The sequence below is a fragment of the Boleophthalmus pectinirostris genome, unplaced genomic scaffold (assembly GCF_026225935.1).
Source record: "Boleophthalmus pectinirostris isolate CB_2022bp ecotype Guang Dong unplaced genomic scaffold, ASM2622593v1 HiC_scaffold_12, whole genome shotgun sequence".
In the NCBI taxonomy this organism is placed as follows: domain Eukaryota; kingdom Metazoa; phylum Chordata; class Actinopteri; order Gobiiformes; family Gobiidae; genus Boleophthalmus; species Boleophthalmus pectinirostris.
The window spans coordinates 22,848,156-22,872,086 of NW_026571018.1; the positions used below are offsets into that span (position 1 = coordinate 22,848,156).

The following is a 23,931-nucleotide window of genomic DNA, read 5'->3' on the forward strand; positions in this document are numbered from 1 at the left end:
TGTAGCATGAAGAGATTATTAAAATAGTTAGATTTACAGATTTTACTGGTTTGCTTATTCTGACTGTAAGATACAGAGGTCAATGAAGCATGCACCTTTAAATTATGAGGCCCTTGAGTTTTTTTTTTTTACTTTGTCAGGGCTGCATGTGCAATTAATGAAATTTAGATCAAATGTGATGATAAACTTAGAACTTTTTATCAAAAGGTCTTCTGCCAATCATCTCTCAGTAAAACCAGGTAAACCAGGACTGTTTGTGTTAAATCATCAAGGACGTGTTATTACTTTGCCTGGAATGTTCCATAGTATTGCATTAAATGTGTCTATCTGCATGGAGACACCAAATGAAGTCACAGATCAGTTCTGTGGAGAGACGACCATGCTCACTGTAAGAATGTATGCGCTTCAGTGTATCTCTCTAGCAGTTAAACACCTCTAAAGTGACACATGCAAGATAGAATTTCCCACACATAGTGCATCTCACGGATTAAATGTATGCCTTGTTTAAGTTAATATTGAAATGTATAAAAAAAAAAAAAAATTGAATTAAATCAGAAATCATGGTGATCAATGAGGGAAAAACTAGTACCATATTGTCCAGCCCTAATATGTGCACAGATTTTTGATACAAATGACTCTGAGAGACTATGGGTGGTTACATTTAGAGATCTATTTTGCTCTGCTTGTTTGTTCTTTCTTATGCCATGCTATCTTTATGTACAACTTTCTTTCTTTATAAATACATTTCTTCAAATATGTTTAGACTGGCATTGTACTAAAACAAGAGGGTTAAGGCCCACGGGGGGAGGATGAAAGTCGGAGAAAGGACAGAGTAAAGAATTGATGGATAGGAGAGAGACATGGCAGGGGCTGACATTTTAAGCCAATTTCTCGGGTGGAGTGGATACCTTCGTCTTGCTGAACACTGAGCTGTAATGGATTTTTTGGTTTGGTCTCTGCATGTGCCTGCATGGATTTCCTTCAGCACCCAAACAGTCTGTAAAGTTTGGGGTCACTAGACAGTGGGGGTTAGACCAGCTACTGTTGGGGAAAGGGTTATAGTAGGTACAAATCTGAGTAAAAACATTATTTTTCAAACATTTAGTTCACATGAAACATAAACAATGCATATACAAACAAAAATATTTCATAACTCACTATTTTAATCACAACCATATCTGTCACAATCATTATTATTACTTATTGAAAATATGAAAGCTGGAACAATATATATTTGAGCCTCACTATTTATCATGTGTATATTTCTGTTGCAATAGTGGGGATGTTTTTGAAATTTTATCTGTGATACTATAAGATCTGAGCTGTAGAGGGATGAAAAAGTAACTTCCAGGACAAATTATTGGTTAGTTCTAATATTCATTTGTTGTAGCTCATACCTTTTAATGGCACTGCATTAAAATGGTTTACTAGGATTATCCTGCTTTATTGTTATTGTGTCAGTGGCTCAAAGTAGTTTAAATATTGTTTATTGTGATATTCCTTTGTAGCCATATCGTGTTTCAAAATGTCTTACTGTGACTGGCTCCATAAAGTCACCATAAACAAAATGGTGCATAGAAAGAATGTGCATTTATTTTTCCAACATATTTAAGCAAATATCATGTTATTGACACACTATTGGACAACCTTTGTAGTCTTTTTTCTCCTGTGTTTTGATTTGCTTGATACTGCTTGTAGTTTACAATTTTTTAAGTTTAGTAGTCCAAATTCACCCCTTGTGATGTAAGTCTTTCACCTCTACACAACTTTTCTCCCTGTGTGCACAACGAAAATAAAAATACACATGTTTTTACATTGTGTTCTAGATCTGTTGACAGAACTAGCTATTAGTTACTGTAATTATAACACGTTATTGTATTTTTGTGGGACTTGGCTACAGGTTGAGAGTTAGATCCTTATTGCTTTGTGAGGTCTGCACTCCTCCCTGTGATGAGGACAGAGTGAGTGTACATACATTTGTTTATTATTCTGAACAATTCCATTTTTTGTATGACTTTTATATTGTAACATATAGGCCTGTCACAATAATAACTTTTGAAGTGTGATATATTGCTCTAGACAATAAACAATAATATTGAAATGAATTTATGCCACTGACATAAAAACTCAAGCAGATTTAAACCATAAAAGCTATTCTAAATATGCAACATTGTTAAAAAATCATGAACTACTCTAAATAAGAAGCCAAATGAAAGTCTATACTCTATAGTACTTAGTTTGCATATAATAAGTTAGAGTAAGTGATTAATTTAACTTTCTAAGGTTCTTCTTAGATTTGATCATATATTACCCCCCCCCCCCCCCCCCCCCCTTTGTAGTGCAAAGAAAAAAATACATAGTGTTCTATGTGTCATGTACTGAACAATAAGTCGATATAGCAATTATCGTGGCAGGCCTAGTAACATGCATACATTTTGTTGCTACAGTAGAGGAGGAGTAAGCTCTATTGTGGTGCTCCAGCTTCTGTGTACTGTATTAAGTGGTAAAGTCTGTGTATCTTGTCCCATGTTAGGGGTACAGTGCATTTGGATTCAGATATGTTAGCCAGTTCTGGTTGCAGAGTAGTCAAGAGTAATGATGTGTGGTAATGATTTCCTTCAGGCAACTCATCTTTGTTCATTTCCCCTCTGTTTTCTCCTCATTAAACCTTCAGAGTCATTTGCATGGCCCTATTCAGAATAAATAAAGTTTGTAACCTCCCCTTGTATTGGCGGGGGTGACATTTATACTAGGATTTATTAGTATGTATGTCATTATATTTGAATCATACATGTGTATATTTGAAACAAGACAACACAGATGCTGCGTCTTGCCATTTGTTCACATCTTCCTTCTGTTGAGCCTCCTTAGCGAAGTCATTTTTGCTCCATTGTGTGCAAGGCTAATTGGCAAACTCAGAAATATAACTAGAACACTATGCAGCTAGAGTTTTCAATTACAAACTTCAAATTACACAATTCTACAATCTAATTATTTGTAAGGTTTCACAAAATGCTCTCTTTCTCTGTTGGTTATAAGCCTGACTAATAGTCATATCAATATATAGGCTAATTAATAAATAAAGACCATACTAGGGAGATCTGTAGCATACAGAAAGGGTTTGAATGCTACACATGTGAATGAAACAAAATACAACTACAGGTATGTTTGTGATGAGGAAACAACATTATAACATACATCCAAAAATAGTGTAATATTGGCGCTTTAAATGTGGAATTACAACTAAAACACTATGTTGTTTAGTTTTTCAATTATGGCATAAGTGGGGCATATTATTGTGTAATTGTGCAGAGTTTTATTTTCAAAGGACCTTCAAAAGACCTTGAATAATTTGACCCTTTTTAGTTAAGCATGCACTGTAACTAATATGTATAGTTTTCATAATGTTAATGTTATTTTATTTAAAGGGGATCTGGACTGTAACTGAAGTACAGCAGAAGTGTGATACATTGTCTGTGCCACTCCCAAAGGTCGCAGGAAACAGCAAAAGCTCAAGTTCAGCAACATTCGGTGGAAATAGGTGAAGACAGGGTGCTACGTGAATGTGTTAGGACCAAGATGCAAAGAGAGACAGAATAACTTATAGCACTGGAAAATTCAAAGCCATCTTAATTTTCAGTGGAGAAAATTCCAGCTGCCTCACACCACAAGTGAGCCACCATTAGCAAGAGTGACATTCAAAAACACCATGCGTCTGATAAGAAATTTAGCAATGATTACACAAGGGCACATATTACGCTATTTTCTGGTTTATTTGTTGTTATAATGTTGCTTCCTCATCAAAAACATACCTGGAGCCCTGGAATTGCCAATTTCTGCTAAACAAAAGGTAAAAGGTAGATGTTAACTTGTAACTTTGGAGCTGCAAACAGACAATAATAAAGAATTACTCAAACATGTGTGAAAGAAACAAAACACAATTCCAGGTATGTTTTTGATGAGGTAACATTCTAATATGGCTAAAAGCTCGCAAGAGTAAATTTTGCATAATATAGGACCTTTAAATAATACCATAACATAACATTAAGGCTATACCCGCTAATATGTCAATTCAGATTTTGTAGAGTATGTCAGAGCTGCCTGAGAGAGACACCCCACTGTGAAGTAACATGCCATCACATTTGTTCCAGCTTGTACCTCTTGGTTTTACAGCTGCCAGCACAATCGTGAGCCGGAATAACAGGAATACAGATTTCTCAAGTGAGACTCCCAGCTGAAAAACTGCCAATCACAGCCAGTGTCAATGTCAGATTTATTTCAGGACAACTGCACTAGAGCTTTTATGTGCAGCACCACACACTCTAGAAATAGGAAACTTTTTTGTATTCTATATCGTTGGTATAAAATAGGAACAGCTTTAGGGTTTGGAAGCTGTAGATACTGGTAGTGTGTAGGGGCTTAGGTTTAACAAAGAAATATTGTTGCTAAAATGTATTTGGCTCTTAAAAAAACAGCAATATATCACAGAGTATCATATGAAATATATTGATTATTGCATCTATTGCCATATCAGGATAATATTGTATCATGAGACATGTATCGCTTATCGTATTGCATTGTGAGGGACTCTCATTCCCAGCCCTAGCAGTGTGCACACTTCTGTCACAATAATTACTATATTAACTTATTGTTCAATATGAAACTGGAGCATTATATTTTGGGGCTCAGTATTTATCGTGTGTACATTTTCCTTGCAATAGTGGGGAGACTTTTGTTATTTCAGTTGTAATGCAATACAATTTGAACTGTAGAGGGTTGAATAAATAAGTTCTGTGGCTAATTATTATTTCATTCTGCTGTTTATTTGTTGCAGCTCATGCCTTTAAATAATACTGTCTATTTAAAAATAGTTTACTGGGATTGTTCTTCATTGTGCCTGCTTTATTGCTTTGTGTCAGTAGCATAAAGTACTTTGAATAGTATCGTTTATTGTAATATTTTGTTGTAGCAATATATTGTGCTTCAAAATTTATTATTGTGACAGGCTTAACTTCACATAGGTAATGCGATTTTATTATTATCTGTTCGCATATATACAGCGGTACTTTGTGGATGTAATGTTTATCATGTAAACAGGGTTTTTTCTTTATATTTTCCCTTCCATTTAGCAGAGGTCACACATGACCTTCTCAAATGCTGACCAAACAGCTAATTTCTTGGTGGACGATAATGTTATTTATTATGGCTTTTGTCTTTTTGTTATTTTAGATCTTAGGTAATTGAGCTGCTAATCCTTTTATTTTAGCAAATGATGAAGGATCTTACTTCAAACCATGAGGGATGTCACAGTATCAAATTTTATGGTTGCAATTCTTGGAAGAAGAAACATCCAGTTTTTTGGGTTTTTTTTAACCATAAAGTAAAGTTAATGTGAAAAGCAACATTTCAGTTAAAGGTGCACTATGTAACTTTTTGGTTTTGGATCCATTAACTGCTTGTTTATATGGATATGTCATTGTTCTGCTTGGAATGTACCACAGTATGACATTAAACAGGTCTACCTTACATTTATTAAATTACAGGTAGTTTTATTGCCCAAAAAATACCTAAACAGGCATTTTGACTGTGAGAGGGGTTGGCTCTCCACAGATCTGACCTATAACTTGGCCTGGTGTGGTTCCTATGATTATAGAAATGTTTACTGCCACACTGTGAAACATTCCAGACAAAGCAAAAACATTTCCATGGAGAAAAAGATTTGATGGATCTTCCACCAGAAAAGTTCTACAATGTACTTTTTTTTGGAATATATATTGATTGAAATAGCTTGTTTTTGTTTCCAAAATTGTCATAGAATTATAATTTGACTGGAATATTAATAACTGAGTGCCAAATTAATCTTGGTTCCTGCTACATTCCCATACAGGATATCTTGCATCCTGTAAAAAACAGAGACCAATATTTTTGCACATATAATAAATGCATATTTTTTATGAACTGTATTATTTTTGTTCTAAATATATCTCCAGTTAAGTGGTGAGCTGCACATTCTGATTGGCTGATGGAGTAGTGCCTGCAGAAGGGAAAGATAAAAATTTGTTAGTTGAAGTATCTACGTTTATCCTGAAATCTACCCATATTGTATTATTTGAATACTTTTCCTGTGTTTGTTACCACCACAGCGCTCATAAGTAGGCCATAGCAGACATTATCAGGGTATGTAATGAGATGAGTGGGAGGATGCGTGTGGGCATGCATGTTTATTCTGTAGAGCCTACACTTTGACTTGTGTGTAGTAGGAGTTACTGAACAAAAAGTACCTCATACTGTATTTGGAAATCTGCCTAACCACTTGTGGACTACCTGCCCACCCACACTCCTGCCAGTCTTTCGATCAGAGGTTAGTTATAATGAGCTGAGTTTTAACTAAATTAACATATGTGGACAGACTTGCTTTTCTGTCAAGATTTTCTTTTCCTTCAAGTTTGAATCTATTTTTGATTTGGACCTCATGACTGAAGCTTTCTGGTATTTTGAATGAATGTCTCTAATGTGTGCAGTAGTCATCACAAGACGCTCTGAGGCAAATCATGTACAGAGATGTTCAGCTGATCCAGGACTTTGCTATGGGCTGTTGGGCTTTTCTTAACTGATGCTGAGGAGTTTGTCATTTTTGGGCCAGTGACACTATTCACACATTATGAAGGTGACTGAAAAATGTTTGATAAGGGTCGGCATTAAATAAAAATACAACCTATAGCTTGAACGTGGTGAAATTGCTGACTGAATGTACAAGTAGGTCTACTTATACTATATATCCTAAGGCACGCCAATCCATAACATGGTAAAATTACTAAAAACCTAAGAAAGGTGTGATGAAGAAAAATATTGAAACTAGTGTTGCCACTGACAATAAATTAATGGGAGATTGAAACACTTAGGTTTCTATATAAAGTTGTTTAATGTTAATATAATCTATCCCAAAAATGAAAAGTAACTAGTTCAAAGAAAATGTGCCCTTGCTAATTACAATTGATCAATATTGAGTCAAAAATAATTGTTTTTCATAATCATGTGTCTATTGTCAATATAACTAACAAGACGGGCTCTTGCAGTTTTTACAGTGCCAAAACAAGACATCTTCTTTAGTTTACTGTCAATCCTTAAAGCATCAGAGCCCTACCATTAGTTTTCATTAGTTAGTTGCTTACTTATTCCTTGTGGGTGTATTTAATATCTTTGGCCTCACCCTACAATGGTGACTAATTGAATTTACGTTACCCACAATATATGAAGTTTGTTAAATTTTCAAGTAAATAAAAGAAAGCATTGGTTATCAAGTATGTACTTATGCAATATTATACTCTTCACTCTCCATTCAAGAGCTAGTGTTACAGAGAATGTCTGTATGCCATCTCAGAACAAACAAAACAAACATGGAGGCGCACAGTATTGCTGGGTAATCCTCATCTATAAAAAGTCTTGCAGAAGAATTGTGGATCAGTGAAGTGTGTGCAGCTGCAGAGCTTTCCCCTCAGCATTCAGGGGGGTCTTTTAACTCACATATAGAGCCCACCACAACATCGCTCTCCTAGTCTGACTTAAGATGAACAAAATATAAACAGGATGCAATGTCTTTATAAGGGAGCTCTCTTTGCCATTGTCATGCACTGTCATTCAGGTAAAATGTTACAAAACGTTTTCAATATCTATGTTAAGAGCTCTTCATCACTCCAGGGGACTTTGAAACAGCTTTTCCCTTCAATCTACTTTTATTGATCAATGTTATTATGTGTAAAACAGTGTTGGATATAAACTTTCTTGGAAAAACACAAACCAAAAATAAAAAACATCTAGATTCAACAGCTTCATCCACCAGGCTGTTAGGATGCTGAACTCTCTCCCCTTTCTACCCACCAGGTGCCAGGAAGCTAGGAATCTGTGTCTCCCCAAGAACAGAACACCCCTAAGAACACTTGGACTTAGACCATCCCAGACCCCCCCAAAAAAGACTGTCTGCCTTTGCACTTTTGCACTATTTATGTTTATTATTAATTTATGGGGGTAAAAAACACAATTTTGAATAAACTTTTTTGAACTTTTGAACTTTTGATTTTTTCACAAAATACATATACTGGTTTAGGTCTATTAGGTCTAGGACTAAATTTTATTCTAGCTCCAGAGTCAATCATCTCTAAGTCTTTCCTGTTTTAAAAGGCAGTTTGTTTGTCTTGTTTATGTTCAAGAAATTAATATTGCATTTTTTATTTACAAAATCAAAATCATGATCAATCAATATGAGGAAAAATACATGCTTTCCAAATCCTAGACAGACTGTGTAAGTATGATTATATATAATTCTCTAATTATTTAAACAATATTCGGTGTGAAACGTTAACATTTTGTCATCATGTCATTTATTGCATTTGAATGAATCATATGCATCTTTACATCAAACCCCATTCGCACTTGTCTCTGTAATATAGGCCTGTGTATAAGAGCTTGTGAAGGCGGCCAGTGTCCGTGTAGGCCTATGCTAAGTGCAGTGGGTCACCTTGGTAACTGCAGATTCCAGCAGAAGATGATGATGAAGGGCAAAGAGGAGGGGAGGCGAGAGTCAAGTGTTAGCACTGATTGGAGCGTCTTACAGCATAAGGGATCCAGGATAATATTCATGTGTTTGTGAATATTCATATGTAAACAATATGGCAGGCTACAAAAGTCTGCATATAAGAAATGTTATTAGCAAAATCTGCAATATTTGTGTACAAGCGCGCAAACTGTATAAAAAAACCACAAACAAAACACAATTGCAAACTAACAAACTATAGTGTCAGAACACTTTTGAATAAATGTAAAAATTTTGCATGTTAAAATTGACAAATGATGCTGAACAAAGCAGATAGCCTTTGCCTAAGTTTTACACCAGATGCCCTCCCTGACATGTTATCTTATTTAACTGAACATAGAACAGACATAAAGATCTTTTCTTCACTTGAGACTTGATTTGTTAGACTACAGTAGGCCTTGGTAATGTCTGGACTGGTTTAAAAAAAGTGGATGACCTTTGCTGTTATTTGCTAATAAAACAATTAGCATACATAATTAGCATATTCATGTATTTTGCTCAAATGAGCATACCATGTTATGGCTCTAATTTCTTAGATTTTTGACCTTTCAGAAGATAATATTCTGTTTTCAGTTGTTACTTTATGACAGTGGTTCTTTTTTCATCTTTTAAAAAACATGGCTAAATAATTTAGACTGAATTTAACTTTTTATTACATTTTTCAGAGCACAGTATTAGTCTGCCATTATTGGCAAAGGAAAAATTCAATTTGTCAACTGGACAAAGTTTATTTTGGTCAAAAATGTTTCGCAGCACATCCAAGCTGCTTCTTCAGTTCTAGTCAGAATTCTTTGCCATTTATTGCACAAGCACTGATATTTTTACTTGTATGAAAAATGTAGGCCTACAAAAACACTTTCCAGACACCGTTAAGATAACAAAAAGAAAAACACTATATTGGCAATAAGATGCCTTGGGTTGCGGTACAGGCTGTATAACCGGCTCATGAGGAGTGTGGAGAGCATGTTTATTGAATGGATGGTTGGATGTCTGTGTGGTTCTCTGACCGCTTACATTTTGTTTTCAGCAAAACAGTGACATGGCATCTTTATGTGGCCTTATGGTGTTCAGTTAGTAAATAAATAAAAAAAAGAAACCAATTTGTGGAGTTAATCAATCCACTATGAATACATAGAGTAAAGTTTACGTCAATTGCACCGCTTCTTATCAATTTCTTAAGATAGCCATAAAAAAACATAAGCCTCCACATCAATGTGAGAGTCTTCTCAATAGCATCTCAAAAGCCAACACTGCACATGCACTGTGCACATGTTCTGGGAAACTTGCTCACTGATCAGGTTGCTGCTTATCTTTGTTTACTGTATTCTAAAAGTTCATTATAAACTGTAGTCTGAATCTTGATGTTATTTTAAACAGTAGACAACAGCATACCCAACTCTCTGAAACAGAAATATCACTAAACTAGTTTAGTTTAGTTTGAGGTACACAAACATTAATATATACTTAGTTTAGTTTTGTATATTTTATGACCACAACAAAAGGGCTCAGAGGAAATATTGTGTCAGATTGTCAGATTCTTGTCCGCCTCTTCCTCCCATCTTGGGCCTGCAGTGCTTTGTCCACTCTCATCACCACAGGCATCCAGTGCACAATATCGTATTGTTGGAGCCTGAGACACAGCTTCTCCACTTAGACCAGTTTAGACACGCTTATGGAGCAGCAGAGGAGCCCAGAGGTGAAAAAGTAACTTTGGACTTAGGAATGCTGCACACTGTGGGAATTATTTGAATAATCTTCTTTGCTTCAAACCGTTTCATAATAGTGTATTAATCATAGCATATATGCAAATAAAGATGGGTTGAGATGATGATTCAAATTCACACGGCCAGGTTGAAGGATCAGAAGCCTCTTACCAAGAATTAAGCTTAAAATGATAAAATGGAGCTATGATTAAAAAAAAGTTTAAAAAAGACTGTGAGGATAAAGAGTCAAAGGAGAAGGACTAGATGTGTTTCTCTAAAGCTTCTGTGGTCTGAAGCCCACCCCAGCGCTCAAGATCTGAAAAGAGTTTAGTTTTTGAATGATACTTTTCTGGACATTGGAAGATTGCCTTATGCATTTGACTTTTTCACATAACTTTACGGTGATAATATGATGAACCTGGAGCATCACTTGTAAGTACACTCGTCAGTGTAAATGAAAAGATAATATTTTTGTATACTGATTTTAAATCAGTATGTAAAAAATCCTGTATTACATATTGGTGGTTTTCAGGTTATCAGAAGATACTCCCAGATGAGGGACAACAGTTATTCTGTACTGATTAGCAATTCACAAATATTGAACCAGGTTGTTGTTTTATAACAGACCAATGCTATGATACAAATATCAAATTTTTTAAATGACCCCATCTGCATTAAATACTACTGGCCCACAGAATGTTGTGATGCTTAAACACATACATCAGTATTTCAGCTGTGTTCAGAAAAAAACTAAACAAACAAACAAACAAAAATTACTTTCACAATTATTTTCTTTTTTTTAATGTCAGGTTGTAGACCTAAACCAAACTGGTTAGTATCTCATGGAATGTTTCTTAGAAACAGTAATATTAATAATTGCATGACACTTCTTTGAACCGCTTTTGAAATACCGCAAAGAACTGAAAGTCTAGTGCAGCACTGTAATTTAAGCCCAGTAAAATCCCTTATAATCTTTTTCCATTCAGTTTCTTTCAATTCTCCTACTTAGGAAATATCTATCTTACGAACAACCTGCGGTAAAGTATGTGTTATCTGTATTATGTGTTAACCAGTGATTTGTTATGATATATCAACTTGTATCAACTTGTTCAATAACTGAACAATACATGCTTTTACTTTTTTTGAGAAAAGTAACATTTGAGCTGTAGAGGGTCTAATGTTACTTTTAGGGCTCATCATAGATATATTAACGCAATTCCTAAGAAAAGGGTTTATTGCATTTATTCTGCATTATGGGTGGTGTCAATATTATTGTTTATTGTGATGTTTTTTGTAGCAGTATATCATACTTTGACAAACAAAATTTGTTATTGTGACAGGTCTATATTGTAGATTGCTACAAGACCAAGTGCTACTACAAACTCATAATTGTCTTTTCTAAATATTTTAGAGCAATCGATTTGTGTTTATTTAGCATTAGGAAGCGTACGACCCCATGTGTCTGGAGTGTGTTTACTGAACCAGCATGCCTTCACTTTTGGCTATGGCAGATCAAAGCAGTCTTGACTCTTCGGCTCTTTACCAGTGCTGGCCTGGAGGAAGCTCTGAGCTACGTGAACCAACCCAACTCATTATGTGTCTGCCACTTTTACTCACACCATTAAACTCAGTGGAAAATGTTTTGTGGCAGTGAACGCGTGTAGGTATTAGAAAACAAATTAGTCAGGTTAAGCAGGAGTCACAGGGGCTGCTCCTCACAGTTGTTGAAGCTGTGATTTTATGGGCTATGTGCTCAGTGAATGTTTAATATGATGGCATTTAGCCTCTCATGCAAAAAAATACAAGTGCAATTATCTCCTCTTTACTAATTAATAAGGTGTGTACAAAAGCGTCACAGATTTTAAATGAGACATGCAACCTCTCCAATTTTATTAGGCATTTTATACTCAAATCAACACTGTAACATTGCCGATGGCACATTAAAATCATACTTTGGAACATCTCTACCCAGTCCAAATAACAGTCAGGTTTGTGGAGATGCAAGCCCACTCATGATAAGATCTAATGTGTTTCTAAGTTTTTAAATGAAAAAATGAAAAAACAAACAAACAAACAAACCAACAAAAAACATGCTTTTATGTGGGTCTTTAATAGAAATATTATTTGGTTGACTGATAATCATCATTATTCAATACCATATAGAAGTTTCAATTCAATTTGTACTTAAAAAATGCAAACGGAAAAGTAAAGTGCTTCTTTATCTATCTGTTTTTATTTCACATTAACTTCATCACTTTATCTTCATTCATAAAGTTTGATTTCATAAAGCTAATGTTTCTGCAGGATATCATGAGTATTATTAAAGCAATATAATATATTGAAACTATACTTGTAAACAGATTTAAAATGACTGAAGAAACACAGATACATTATAGGAGGTTTCCCAGTGTTAGACAATGCTTAGGGGGTAAAGGTTAGAATCATTGTTTTCGAGGAATCTATAAGACAGCTATGGTTCCTATGCTGTTTGACCATCATGTCAAATCCTGTGATATATCAATCATTATTTCATTGTTCCTTTTTTTGTTGTATATAGCCCAGATATTTTGTATTACTATATTTCTATATTTTATTTTTACTTGTAGATATACATACAGATATACACTCTTTCTATTTTTGCCACTTATGTTGAATGTATCATTACTATTTATATTGCTGTTCTTTGTTATTATAATATATTGTGGTGTGTGAGCTTCTGTGTCCAAATAATTTCCCTTGTGGATCAATACAGTTTGTCTAAGTTTAAGTCTAAGTCTAAATCAATGAAATGATAACAGGACAAAATGACTTACATTTAGAGTTCACAACAACAGGTGTACCTAATAAAGTGGCCAGTGAGTCATTTAACATGTATTATACCTCATCATTCATTTTGCTGGATCTTGTTGGACAGCTTTTTTGATCCGATCTCATGATGTTTATCAGCAGATGGTGATCGCAGTTGTCATGGAAATGCAGATGTTCAGTTCATTTTTTCCACCTCACGGTTCTTGACTTTGAAGTGAGGTCATAGGTCATGCTTTGTTTTTCTGCTCAGTAAACAACATCCGCCCAACACAGGCATGCTTATAGGCACTTTACTTCTTCTTTTTTCTTTTTTCTTTTTTCTCAAATTCATACATTTTTGACAAAAATTTTGATATTTCACTTTACATTTCCACTTCATGATAATCACATTCACAATTCATTATATATAGGATTATGCGCTTTATGTGTCATAAATGAGTTGGATACAGATGTTAGTTTTAAAGATAGCTCAAATCACATGCACTGCTGATGTCTAAAGATCCCAGCACATCGCGGGGAGTGGCTGACGTTGCCATGTTTGGTGCATATATTCAGGGCCCAAGTAGGAGATGCTCTGCTGACAGTGTTGCTAGGAGACCACACACAGCGACTAGTGTGCGAGATTTTCACCTCCCTCCCCCATCATCCGCGTAGTCTGGCTGCTTTTCACTGTTTTTCCATCCGCTGGGTCTCTCCTCCTCTGCCTCCATTTGCTTATATATACTCTTAAATCAGCTGTTTGACTTCAAAATATTTTATATATTTCTTTATGGCTTCAAATGGCAGTAAATTATTGCATATACAGTACCTATTGTCATCCCAATGTTAGCAAGTGTAATGCTGAGTATCAAAATGTTTTTAATGTCCAAGATTCAAGATTCAAAGATTTATCATCATTGTCACAAGTAACAACGAAATTACATTTAGAGCATTAAACTCTATCATCCAAGAAGCATGCATTGCAACTTTGGTTTAATCTGGGGTTTGACTCTGTTTAAATCTGGATTGCTTTCAGTTTGGTTAAGATTTTGATTTGATTTTGATTTTCAATGACATGCTACAGAATTAAACATTGTGTGCTTAAATAATTCATGTCAACAAGCACTGTTATTGCATTGTCTGTTTCTCCTCTCCTTTCTCTTCATGTATCCATACATGTTTCCTGCCTTGGTTCCATATGTTCCTTGAAGCTAACAACCATAAACCGTACTATTTGACCTCTGTTTGGCTGGAATTACCATTGAACTCTGTCCTTCCAATACTAAATAACTTCTTCCTACGGTTATTCTAAAATACAAAATACCGGGGGACAGTAAATATCTGTTCCAGTTGGCTCTCCTCTCCTTTATATTTCTGCAGTTACGGGCTGTATCAGTGTATAATTATGGATTTCAGTCCTGATATTGGTGTCTATGTGGGAGCATGTGGTGTTCAGAACGAGACGTGCAGAAGAAATGAATAAGACAGCCTGTACTGCCGCTCTGCTCAGATCCAATTGTTCCTGAAGCAGCCTCACAAAAGCACTCTTAAATACTGTTTTAGTTCTCAGCACAATGGAAAAAATTACCTATATATATTAAATTGTGATTATTACATTACCTGTGGCTATCAGAAACACTACTTGTTGCTTGTGCATGAGCAGGTCAGTCAGATATATGTTTTGTTTAACTTAATATTAAATCTTAAAGGCGGCTAACCCACTCACAGTAGGAATCCATGTTTTCAAGGTATTTTTATACAATAAAACACCTGTAATAGAAGATTGATACATTTAATGTCATACTGTGGAACATTCCTGTGAAGGAATAACACCTCCATGGTAACAACAGGTAGTACCAGAAAAGTAAAGGTGCATAGTGCACCTTTAAAAAGCAATCATCTGAGTGCAGAGGCTTTGGAGACAGCAGGGATTTAGACCACAGCAGGCTGTGTCCCTCACCCTTCTATGTCTAGACACATCACTATGTTTCACCAATATGTCACAGACTATATTATAGTATTTTAAGTTGTTAATTGTCACATTGTTACATATTATATACTGGCACCTTTCTAAACCATTCTAACTACTTCCTCTCTTTTAGCCTGTCAACAAAACAAGTGCATTCATTTATCATGGTTGCTTCAGTTTATATCCTTTTTTCTGGTAACACAATAAAGCGAATATAACATATTGGTAAATTAATAATGAGCAGTGTAATACATAGTTTATACATGATTTAGGCTTAGTAACTGCTTCATTTAGGAGTTAGAGTTAAGGAATTAAGTAATTCATACTTTACTGAATTACTAAAAACTAGAACTATTTGTCTTTTATGAAGTATTTGAACGGCAGATGATTTGTTGTGGAAGATAGCAAAAAGGAAGAGAATGATTGAAGATGCATGAATAATTGTCCATTGAAGCACATGCCATACTATAGTCATTAATGGATATATAAATACATTACATTACAGGTCCTATATTACTCAAAATTGGCTCATGTGAGCATTAAGCCATGTTATAATATTGTTACCTTATCAAAAACATACCTGGAGTGGTGTTTTTTTTCACCCATGTTTGAGTAACCCCTTCTTATTAGCCTGTGTCAACTCCAAAGCTCAGAATGCTCTGATCCACCTTGTGATGTCATGAAGTGATATTTAACAGCTATCTTTTACTTTTAGTTTAAAAGGGATTGGCAATTCCAGGGCTGAATTTATCCAAATGATTCTAGTGAAGGTGTATGAAGTTTAAAAACACAGTTGAGCACTTCCTGTATTACCACATGATATCACAAGGTAGAACAGTGTTTTTCTGTTTGAGAAGAGAACATTATAAATATGCAGGGTTTGTGTGTTAAACATGTGTGAATGAAACAAAACACTCCGGGTATGTTTGTGATGAGGAAACAACATTATAACAGATCAGAAAATAATGTAATACGTGCCATTTAATAACAATAATAACAAACTAAAAGTGCTGTATTGTGATTTTAAACAAATTTGACTTTCTTCTAGCTAGTTAACTAGGATATATAAACACTCAGAAAACTCATAGAAACCTATTTCATACATTTCTATATAGATACATCAGATTACGTGCTATCTACTAGTAAGTGCAGGTTGGACTTACTGTTGCTAAGGCTTACATGGACTCTGCATATGTATAACCTACATTAGGCTGAATTCACATTGTCCCATTATATGCGTATGTGGCTCCTTACATGTGATAATATGCATGCCATTTGTTTGCCTGTGCATGAATGCTTAACGAGTTTTCAGTGTTGCATACAAAGCCGGTTAGATGAGATGTGGCTTTATTCACTTTATGCTCCTGACTAGAGGTGGGAGATGAATCGAAATAGATAATCTAATCACAATTGTTGTTTTGGAGAAATGCAAAATTAGAATATTGAGTAAATTGTCTAAGAATGAAACTATTCAAAATGACCTTGTGGTTAATTTTATGTCCATTCATGTTTTGTGTTTGACCATAACCTCCTCATTTTAGGCACATTTTAGTGCATTCCAGATGTTTTGTTAATTGAAACATCTTCTGACTGTCATTGAGATGTGCACTGAAATACTCCTGACCCTTGGTTTTCAATCAGAAGATGCATTATTAAAAGTGTAGCTGGGTATATTAAGTTACAGTTTAAGGGGTAATGCTATAGACTGTATAAAGAAGTGGACTATGGGGGTATGACGTCACTCGACTCCAGTCAAATGAAGCTCATGGGGGTGGCAGTTATAGGAGCAAATTTGAAGCAGTAGTGTTCCATATTAGGAATAGGAATTTATTTATGGAGAATATAGTGAATTAAAAGCACCAGGATCATGTAGAGCAGGTTAATACAAACATTTCAAGACCAAAATGACAAGGGTCACTGCAGCAGTTACAGAGAGAGGGGTGACAGTTTTTCAATGTAGTTAAAAGTTAATTGGAGCCTGAGCATAGACTGTATATATACATGGATATAGCTAACACACTAGCCGCCGCGTTCCAAGTAAGAAGTTCGCACGTGGGCTTTTCTGGCTCCTTCTGACCCTGTCACCCCTCTCTCTGTAACTGCTGCTGTGAACCTTGTCATTTTGATTTTAAAAGGTTTGCATTTATATTGTATCTACATGATCCTAGTGTTTTTTGTTTTTTGTTTGTTTTTTGTTTTTTGCTATCTTGTCAGTTTTAAAATCCCTGTTCGTAACATAGAGCCTGATTCTAAATTCGCTCCTAGCATTGTGAACTTAAATTTGACTGGAGCTGAAGGCAATGGGCGAAGTCACACTCGCTTAGTCCACTTCTTTATACAATCTATGAGCAAGAGTCGATGAAGCCGGAAGCACCCCATGCTCTCTTCCTAGTGAGTTAGCTATGTCCATTTATATATACAGTTTATGGGCAAGACAGAACTGTTTTATATATTGGCCACCTTATAGTTTAAACTGATTACATTTTCATCACTTTACATTGATTAGTTTTGTTTAGATTTATTTCAGATTTCCTTTGTTCTTTTGTGCCAGTAATCACACACTTTACAAAGTTTTATAATGATAAAGAATGATCAGAATAATGTATATAAATGTAATGTGGTTTTCTGAGTGAAATGAATGAAATACTGTATCTGGATCACATTTACTGATAGCATCTCAGCCCACAACAGTACAGTGCCCCCCTGCTTCTTTATCCTAGAAACCCAAATCAAAGCCGTACCTACAGAGGCAGCTCCCTAACCTAATTAACATAGACTCTACAACACAAGCGTGACCACAACACAGGAGCAGTGTCCAAGGTGGTGGTCAGTCCAGGAATAGAGCGGCCCACATAAGTGACACACTGTGACAAAAGGATCACATGGACACAGAGCTGGACATGCTGAAGGTAACCTGACCTGATCTGAGCTGTGGGCTCCCTGTTACATGGACAACTCCACCAGGGAAACACTGCAAGCCTATACTGGTACATCTAGAAACATAATGTACAGAGTCACTGCTTTGCTTTAAAATGGGAATGCTGTGTATAATTGATGCTATATATTGTATCATTATTATATTCCACAGGCAAGCAAGATATAAGCTGAAAGCTACTATCAAGTTATTGAGTTCAAACCCTTATGTAGACTAGATTGTTCTCTGCAAAATATTTTACTCATGTGATACATATAGCGATACATAAAACACTTGATTATAATTAACTATGACTGTAACTATAATTTATTTCAGCAACATGACAGAACAACAAACTTGAGTCATATCACACCAGCCAGCCAAATTGCTTTGTTATTGAGTGATATAGGATATCCGAAGTTGTAAACAAAATCTATTCTTGTCCTGTGTAAATGTGCCCCACGCTGTCTTGAGTATATGCTTGTAACACTGATGCTGTAATTCCATAATTCTGTATTCTGATGTTTATGATGAAAACATACTTGTATTTGACTATAATTATTATATATTCTCATAATTTTCTTTTCTTGATCAATGAACTGTGAACTATTGTTATTTTGCAATGACATCACACTGGGGGGAGTTCTACATGTATCTCTAGATTGGAATGTTAATATGGAATGTAAAAACACAATGCACACATTAGCGTTCATAGTCATAGATTTATAACAACATGGTGAGAGTGACTGTAATGTTATTTGAGAGGGACTTGTTTAACAGCGCAAGCAGCTCACCTTTTGTAGTTCAAACTAAATCAGCTCTAAATCTCACATTAAAGTCTGATAGAGCTTCTGACAGAGCAGTCATTTCAGTTAACATCACACCCTCAGGGAAAGTTGATGACATCAGCACAAAGTATCAATACAAACAATATGAGTCATATCACGTACAGTAGCCTCATTATGTTTTTTATTGCATGAAATCTGACATCTAAAGAAGTGAACACAATCTTTTGTAAATGTACCCACACTGCCCCTGGAGTATACCCCTGAAACAATGATGCTGTTATTCAAGATGCTATGATATTTATGATGGAAAAAACAATTGTGTTAGAGCTGACATCTGTGCTTTTGTGAGCCAAGTGCACAGTCCATATTCTCCTGTGTTGGAGCATGAGTTTTCTGCCCCACAACAGCAGAGGCCTGGCTCCTCGTGGGGTGAGCGTGCAGGCACAGATGACAGACTACATTACTGTCTGCTGCAGCTAGGCCATGCTAGGGCCTGCAGCCAAACATGCACTACAGCCCAGTTATCATGCTTACTCAAATATTCATAACGAGATAATGAAAGTTGTAATGGTTTGCATGGGATACTCTGAAGGTTTGACTGTAAACAAATGGTAACTGTCTTCCACATGTGTCAGTACTGTTGGTTCTTTAATGGCTGCTGTGGCCTGGCTTGTTCAGTGTTAAACTAATACTTTAAAAGGCCTATATCACACCATTTTCTGATCTGTTACATTGTTGTTTAGTCAAAAACATACCCAGATTCTTGTTTTGTTTCATTCATACATGTTTAACACACAAACCCTGCATATTTAGGCTGAGTACTTCTCTCAAATTGAAAACACTCTAATCCACCTTATGATTCATCGTGTGGACAGGAAGTGCTCCATTGTTTTTTAAACTCCATACACTTTTTTGATCATTTCAGCCCTGCAATTTCCTATCTCTACTGAACAAAAGGTAAAAGGTAGCTGTTAACTTGAAAAATAACATTTCATGACATTACAAGGTGGAACAGAGCATTTTGAGCTTTGGAGCTGTAAACAGACTAATAATAAAGGTTTTATTAAATATGTGTGAATGAAGCAAAACACACCTCCTATGTTCTTGATGAAGAAACAGCATTATAACATGGCTAAAGAGTCAAACAGTGTAATATAGGACCTTTAAACATGCCAGTTGCAATATTGCTATACTGGCAACTCTTCCTCTTATGTCTTTTCTTTTTTTTATTCATTTTTTAATGCATTTTGTAATTATGTTTTTCTTAAAATCTTTCAATATACTTCAGTTTAATTGCACCTAGTGGATTTCTTTGTATTGTTTTTTGTGTTTTGTTTCCCTATGATAGGCTAAGAATTTTTTTCATTATAAACATGCAGTATCACATCCTATCCAAAACAAATGTATTTTTATTTTATGTAATTTTATTGTGGGATGCTCACCACCTGCTTGTCTACATAAAGATGCTACATTAGCTCAGATGTTCCACAGTTTGGCATCAACATGAAAAACATGCAGTGTTACTGTGAGCGGGATTGCCTTTCCGCCTATCTGGCCTGTAATTGGCAGAGGATAAAGTTAAAAGGCAACTAGTCAAGTATGTTTCCTCCATTTTGATAAATTTCATTTCACGTGCCACTTCACAGACTAATCAGTTAACCTCAGCTTCTACTCCACGGGGACTTATGGTCTGTAATGTTGGCCCTGTTTCTTTTCATTTAGGTGAGTTGTGGGCGACTCCCCTTGAGACATCTCCTTCTGCTTCTATACCATGAGCTCTGGCTCCGCCCAGGATGTGGCAGTCGAGAGTTTCCTGCGTGACATAGAGAGGCGGAGCAAGCGGCTACACTGCGCTGTGATTGGCTGCGGCGAGGAGCGCTCCAGCGGCGACATGAACCTGCTGTATCGTAAGAGCCGACTGGACTGGAGACAGAGGGACCAGGAAGGGAGCAGGAAGAGGTGAGGGCATCTCTGTGTATGAGGCTTTCATTGTGTTTTCAAAGTCAAACTTTGTGTATTGTGTTAAACATTATTAATAAACATCTTATAAGCAGTAGATCAGAGGAACTGTTTTAAAACCAAATTAAAAAGACCATACAAAAATGAAAATATAAGACACAAATTTATTTTCACTTTATTTATATGAATTGTACATTTGAATATGGTGAGAGAAGGAAAAGTTATTGATGAAAACAGCGCTATATGTCCTCCTGCGTATCAATATCTTTTGCTTTCTAAAACTACATTTTACAGAATAAACTCTTGTTGCTTTAATTACTTAATGTACTTAAATTATTAAATTCTACCTTAACTACTAAACTCCCCAAAGTCAAGACCAGTTCAGTCCACTTTATGTAAAGTATGTCATACATTTCTTGTGCGCATCAGCTCTAACATTGGTTTAGTTTTGGGTTGTTTATGTTGCGTGGTGGTAATTGGGCCCCACCCATGTTTGGCACCAAAGACAGACCCATCTCCACTCCGGACAAGTGCAAATGTGTGGAAGGTTATACTGTGCAGGAATAATTTAAAAAAAATGTAAAAAGTGTTAAAAGTAAATTATAAATAAGCTAAATGATTTGTAATCAGGCAATGCTATGTATGAAAGCAAATTTAAATTTTTGTTTACATGGTTCTTGGCCTACTTTGAGCGTACATATACCTGTGATACAGGTATTTGCAAAACCCCTGTGGGCAGCAGTAGGCCTACATATGATTACAAAAGTCAGTAATGATTTTGTGTAATCATTAAATTGTGCTTGGAACAGCAGTGCTCTAGAGTAAACAGGGGTATGAGTGGTGATTCCAGAGATGGTAAATATATGTAAGTAAGTAAAAGTAAATAAATGACTTGTAAGACAGGAGCATGGAGGCTGCATGCAGTACTGAGAGGGGACAGTAAAGTCAAGGACTCTTATTTTCAGAACTTAGGGCTCTCAAGAGGAACATATCTTTTATAAGGATGAGATAGCAGAAAGGGCCCAAATATAGAATACTCAATGTTTAAAATACAGCCAAAATAAAGACAATACCAAGAACAGCACAACCAGCCTTGCTCTGAGCTCATTATTTTATGCCTGAAGATTTGTTCAACTAAAGTTTTAGTAGTTCTGCAATTTCTGTGAAAACTGTGAGAATAATTAGAATGAAACTTGCTTGTATTTCCTGTGAGGATGCTCTCTAAAATTAATATTGAATGAACTTTGAAAAAATAAGTGCAAAGTGCCTTTCAAATCTTATTAAAACTTCTGTTCCCAATGACGACACTTTGTGCAAACTGACCTTTAAAATGGTCTACATTGATTTGGTCATTCATTAGGTGAAGATGTACAGTACGTAAAATGTGTACTTTAAGTAAAAGTTCTTTTACTATTAAATATGCTATCCATAGCAATTACACATAGTTAATAGTTTTTAGCTGTCCAAATGTATTCCTGTAGAACAGTTTCTATGACACAAAAGGAAAGACTAAAAACAAAAAACTTGCTAAAAGAAGAAATATCTGCAACTCACCAAATCACCAAAGCAGAACCGTTCATTTTAACAAAATGACGTATATGATGTCACATGTCTTTTATTCCTTTATTTCTTGTAGAAAGTCAATTGCTATGAATTTTGCCATCTGAATTGTTTGCTAACCAAAAATAGAGAGAATAGCCCATGATATCTCATGATAAAAGAGACAATTCACAGAGACAACCTATAACTTTAGGCGATCAATTAAAATGTCATGTCAAGTGTCAAAGATGTGAGTGAGGTCCTACAGAATGAGGACAGATCCAGCATCAACCTCAAACCTTCACCACATATTCAGGAGGGAATCAGAGCAGTGCAGACCTTGAGCTGTACTAGTAAAGACTGATTATAGATTAATTTGTTTTAATTCAAATTCCAAAAATGCTCATGAAAAGTATCTTATTTGGAGTGTACCAATTCTAAAGGCACTTTGACCTTAACCCTTTAACGATAATTGTAACATACCAATAGATAATCATTGTTATAAACCACATTTAAACCAGTGTTAAGAAAATATTTACATGAGATGAAAACAATGTGAGTTGCACCAGAAAGTTCTTTATAACTTCAACAGAAAAGTTAGAAAAGTATTTTGAAAACACAGGGTCCTCTATAGCATGACATAATTGTAATGTGAAGTAATTGTATTATGGAGCTTGTCACATTATCTTGTTAACTCAACAAAAACATAATTGATACAGAATATCAATACAGTATAGAAAACACTGAAAAGGTTGCAACATATTCATGATATTATACTGAAAGTAAAAAAGAGCCAGTCTGCCATTTCACTCATTCAGAGGAGTCTTCATAAAGGCACAGACAAGGTTTGTGGTGTGGAGACTTAATGATCATGAATGTATACAATCATTGCTGCATTTGAATAATCACCATCATTATTGGTGAAGGGATAATCACACCGCGATCAAATCCTTCTATTGATTTCAAAAGGTGCCACTCTGATAGAAGAAGTTCTGAATTTCAAATGAATAATTTGTTTAGCAGTTATCTATTCCACATATTCCTTTGGAATAGATAACAGCACATGGCTCCTGGTTGTTTATTTAACCTTGAGATGAGTACATTAAGTACATTTGCTTTTGATTCTATGTGGCTGGATTAGAGTGCTTTCACTGAAAAAATCTGAGAATTTATATTTTATGTAACAACGCATTGGTTGAGTACTGTCGGAACATAATGAATAGGAGAAAGTCCAAGTACAAGTTAGACTATTTATTTAAGAATCTTCAAAGCGAAATAAAATGCCAAGCACATGAAGGTATTGAGGCAGTATCCTGGACTATATTTGGCTGTGTGTAGTATCTATCGATTGAGGAGTCACAAGCACATTTCCACAGGAATCCAAGGACACACACAAGTCTGCTTTGTGACTACACAGGCACAGCTCAATAAGTGTCCTCTGTCTACTGCACTGCTGTCAAACTCATGGCTGCCTCTGATTCCTGTGAACTGTAAACTCCAGTCCACACTCCACTGCCTCACAGCAATCTCAACTGATCTAAAAGAGAATATGCGTGACCTGTAGTCATATGTCACCATTATGTGCAATGATGGATCACTTATGCACACAATAACAAGACAGCATTTATGGATGTTTAATCACACGCGCACAGATATGATTTTCTCACTGCCTCAAACGTATA

General features: G+C 35.5%; 1 protein-coding gene across 2 annotated transcripts in view; it reads left to right on the top strand.

The window, feature by feature from the left end:
* Nucleotides 1–23,931, top strand: part of LOC129407519 (neuronal tyrosine-phosphorylated phosphoinositide-3-kinase adapter 1) — a 34,620-nt gene that overhangs the window by 2,085 nt on the left and 8,604 nt on the right. For both annotated transcript variants that reach the window (XM_055148902.1, XM_055148903.1), the window contains exon 2: nucleotides 20,474–20,710. In XM_055148902.1, the coding sequence (XP_055004877.1) occupies nucleotides 20,523–20,710 (188 nt within the window). In that variant the 5' untranslated portion in view covers nucleotides 20,474–20,522. The remainder of the gene's footprint in view (nucleotides 1–20,473; nucleotides 20,711–23,931) is intronic.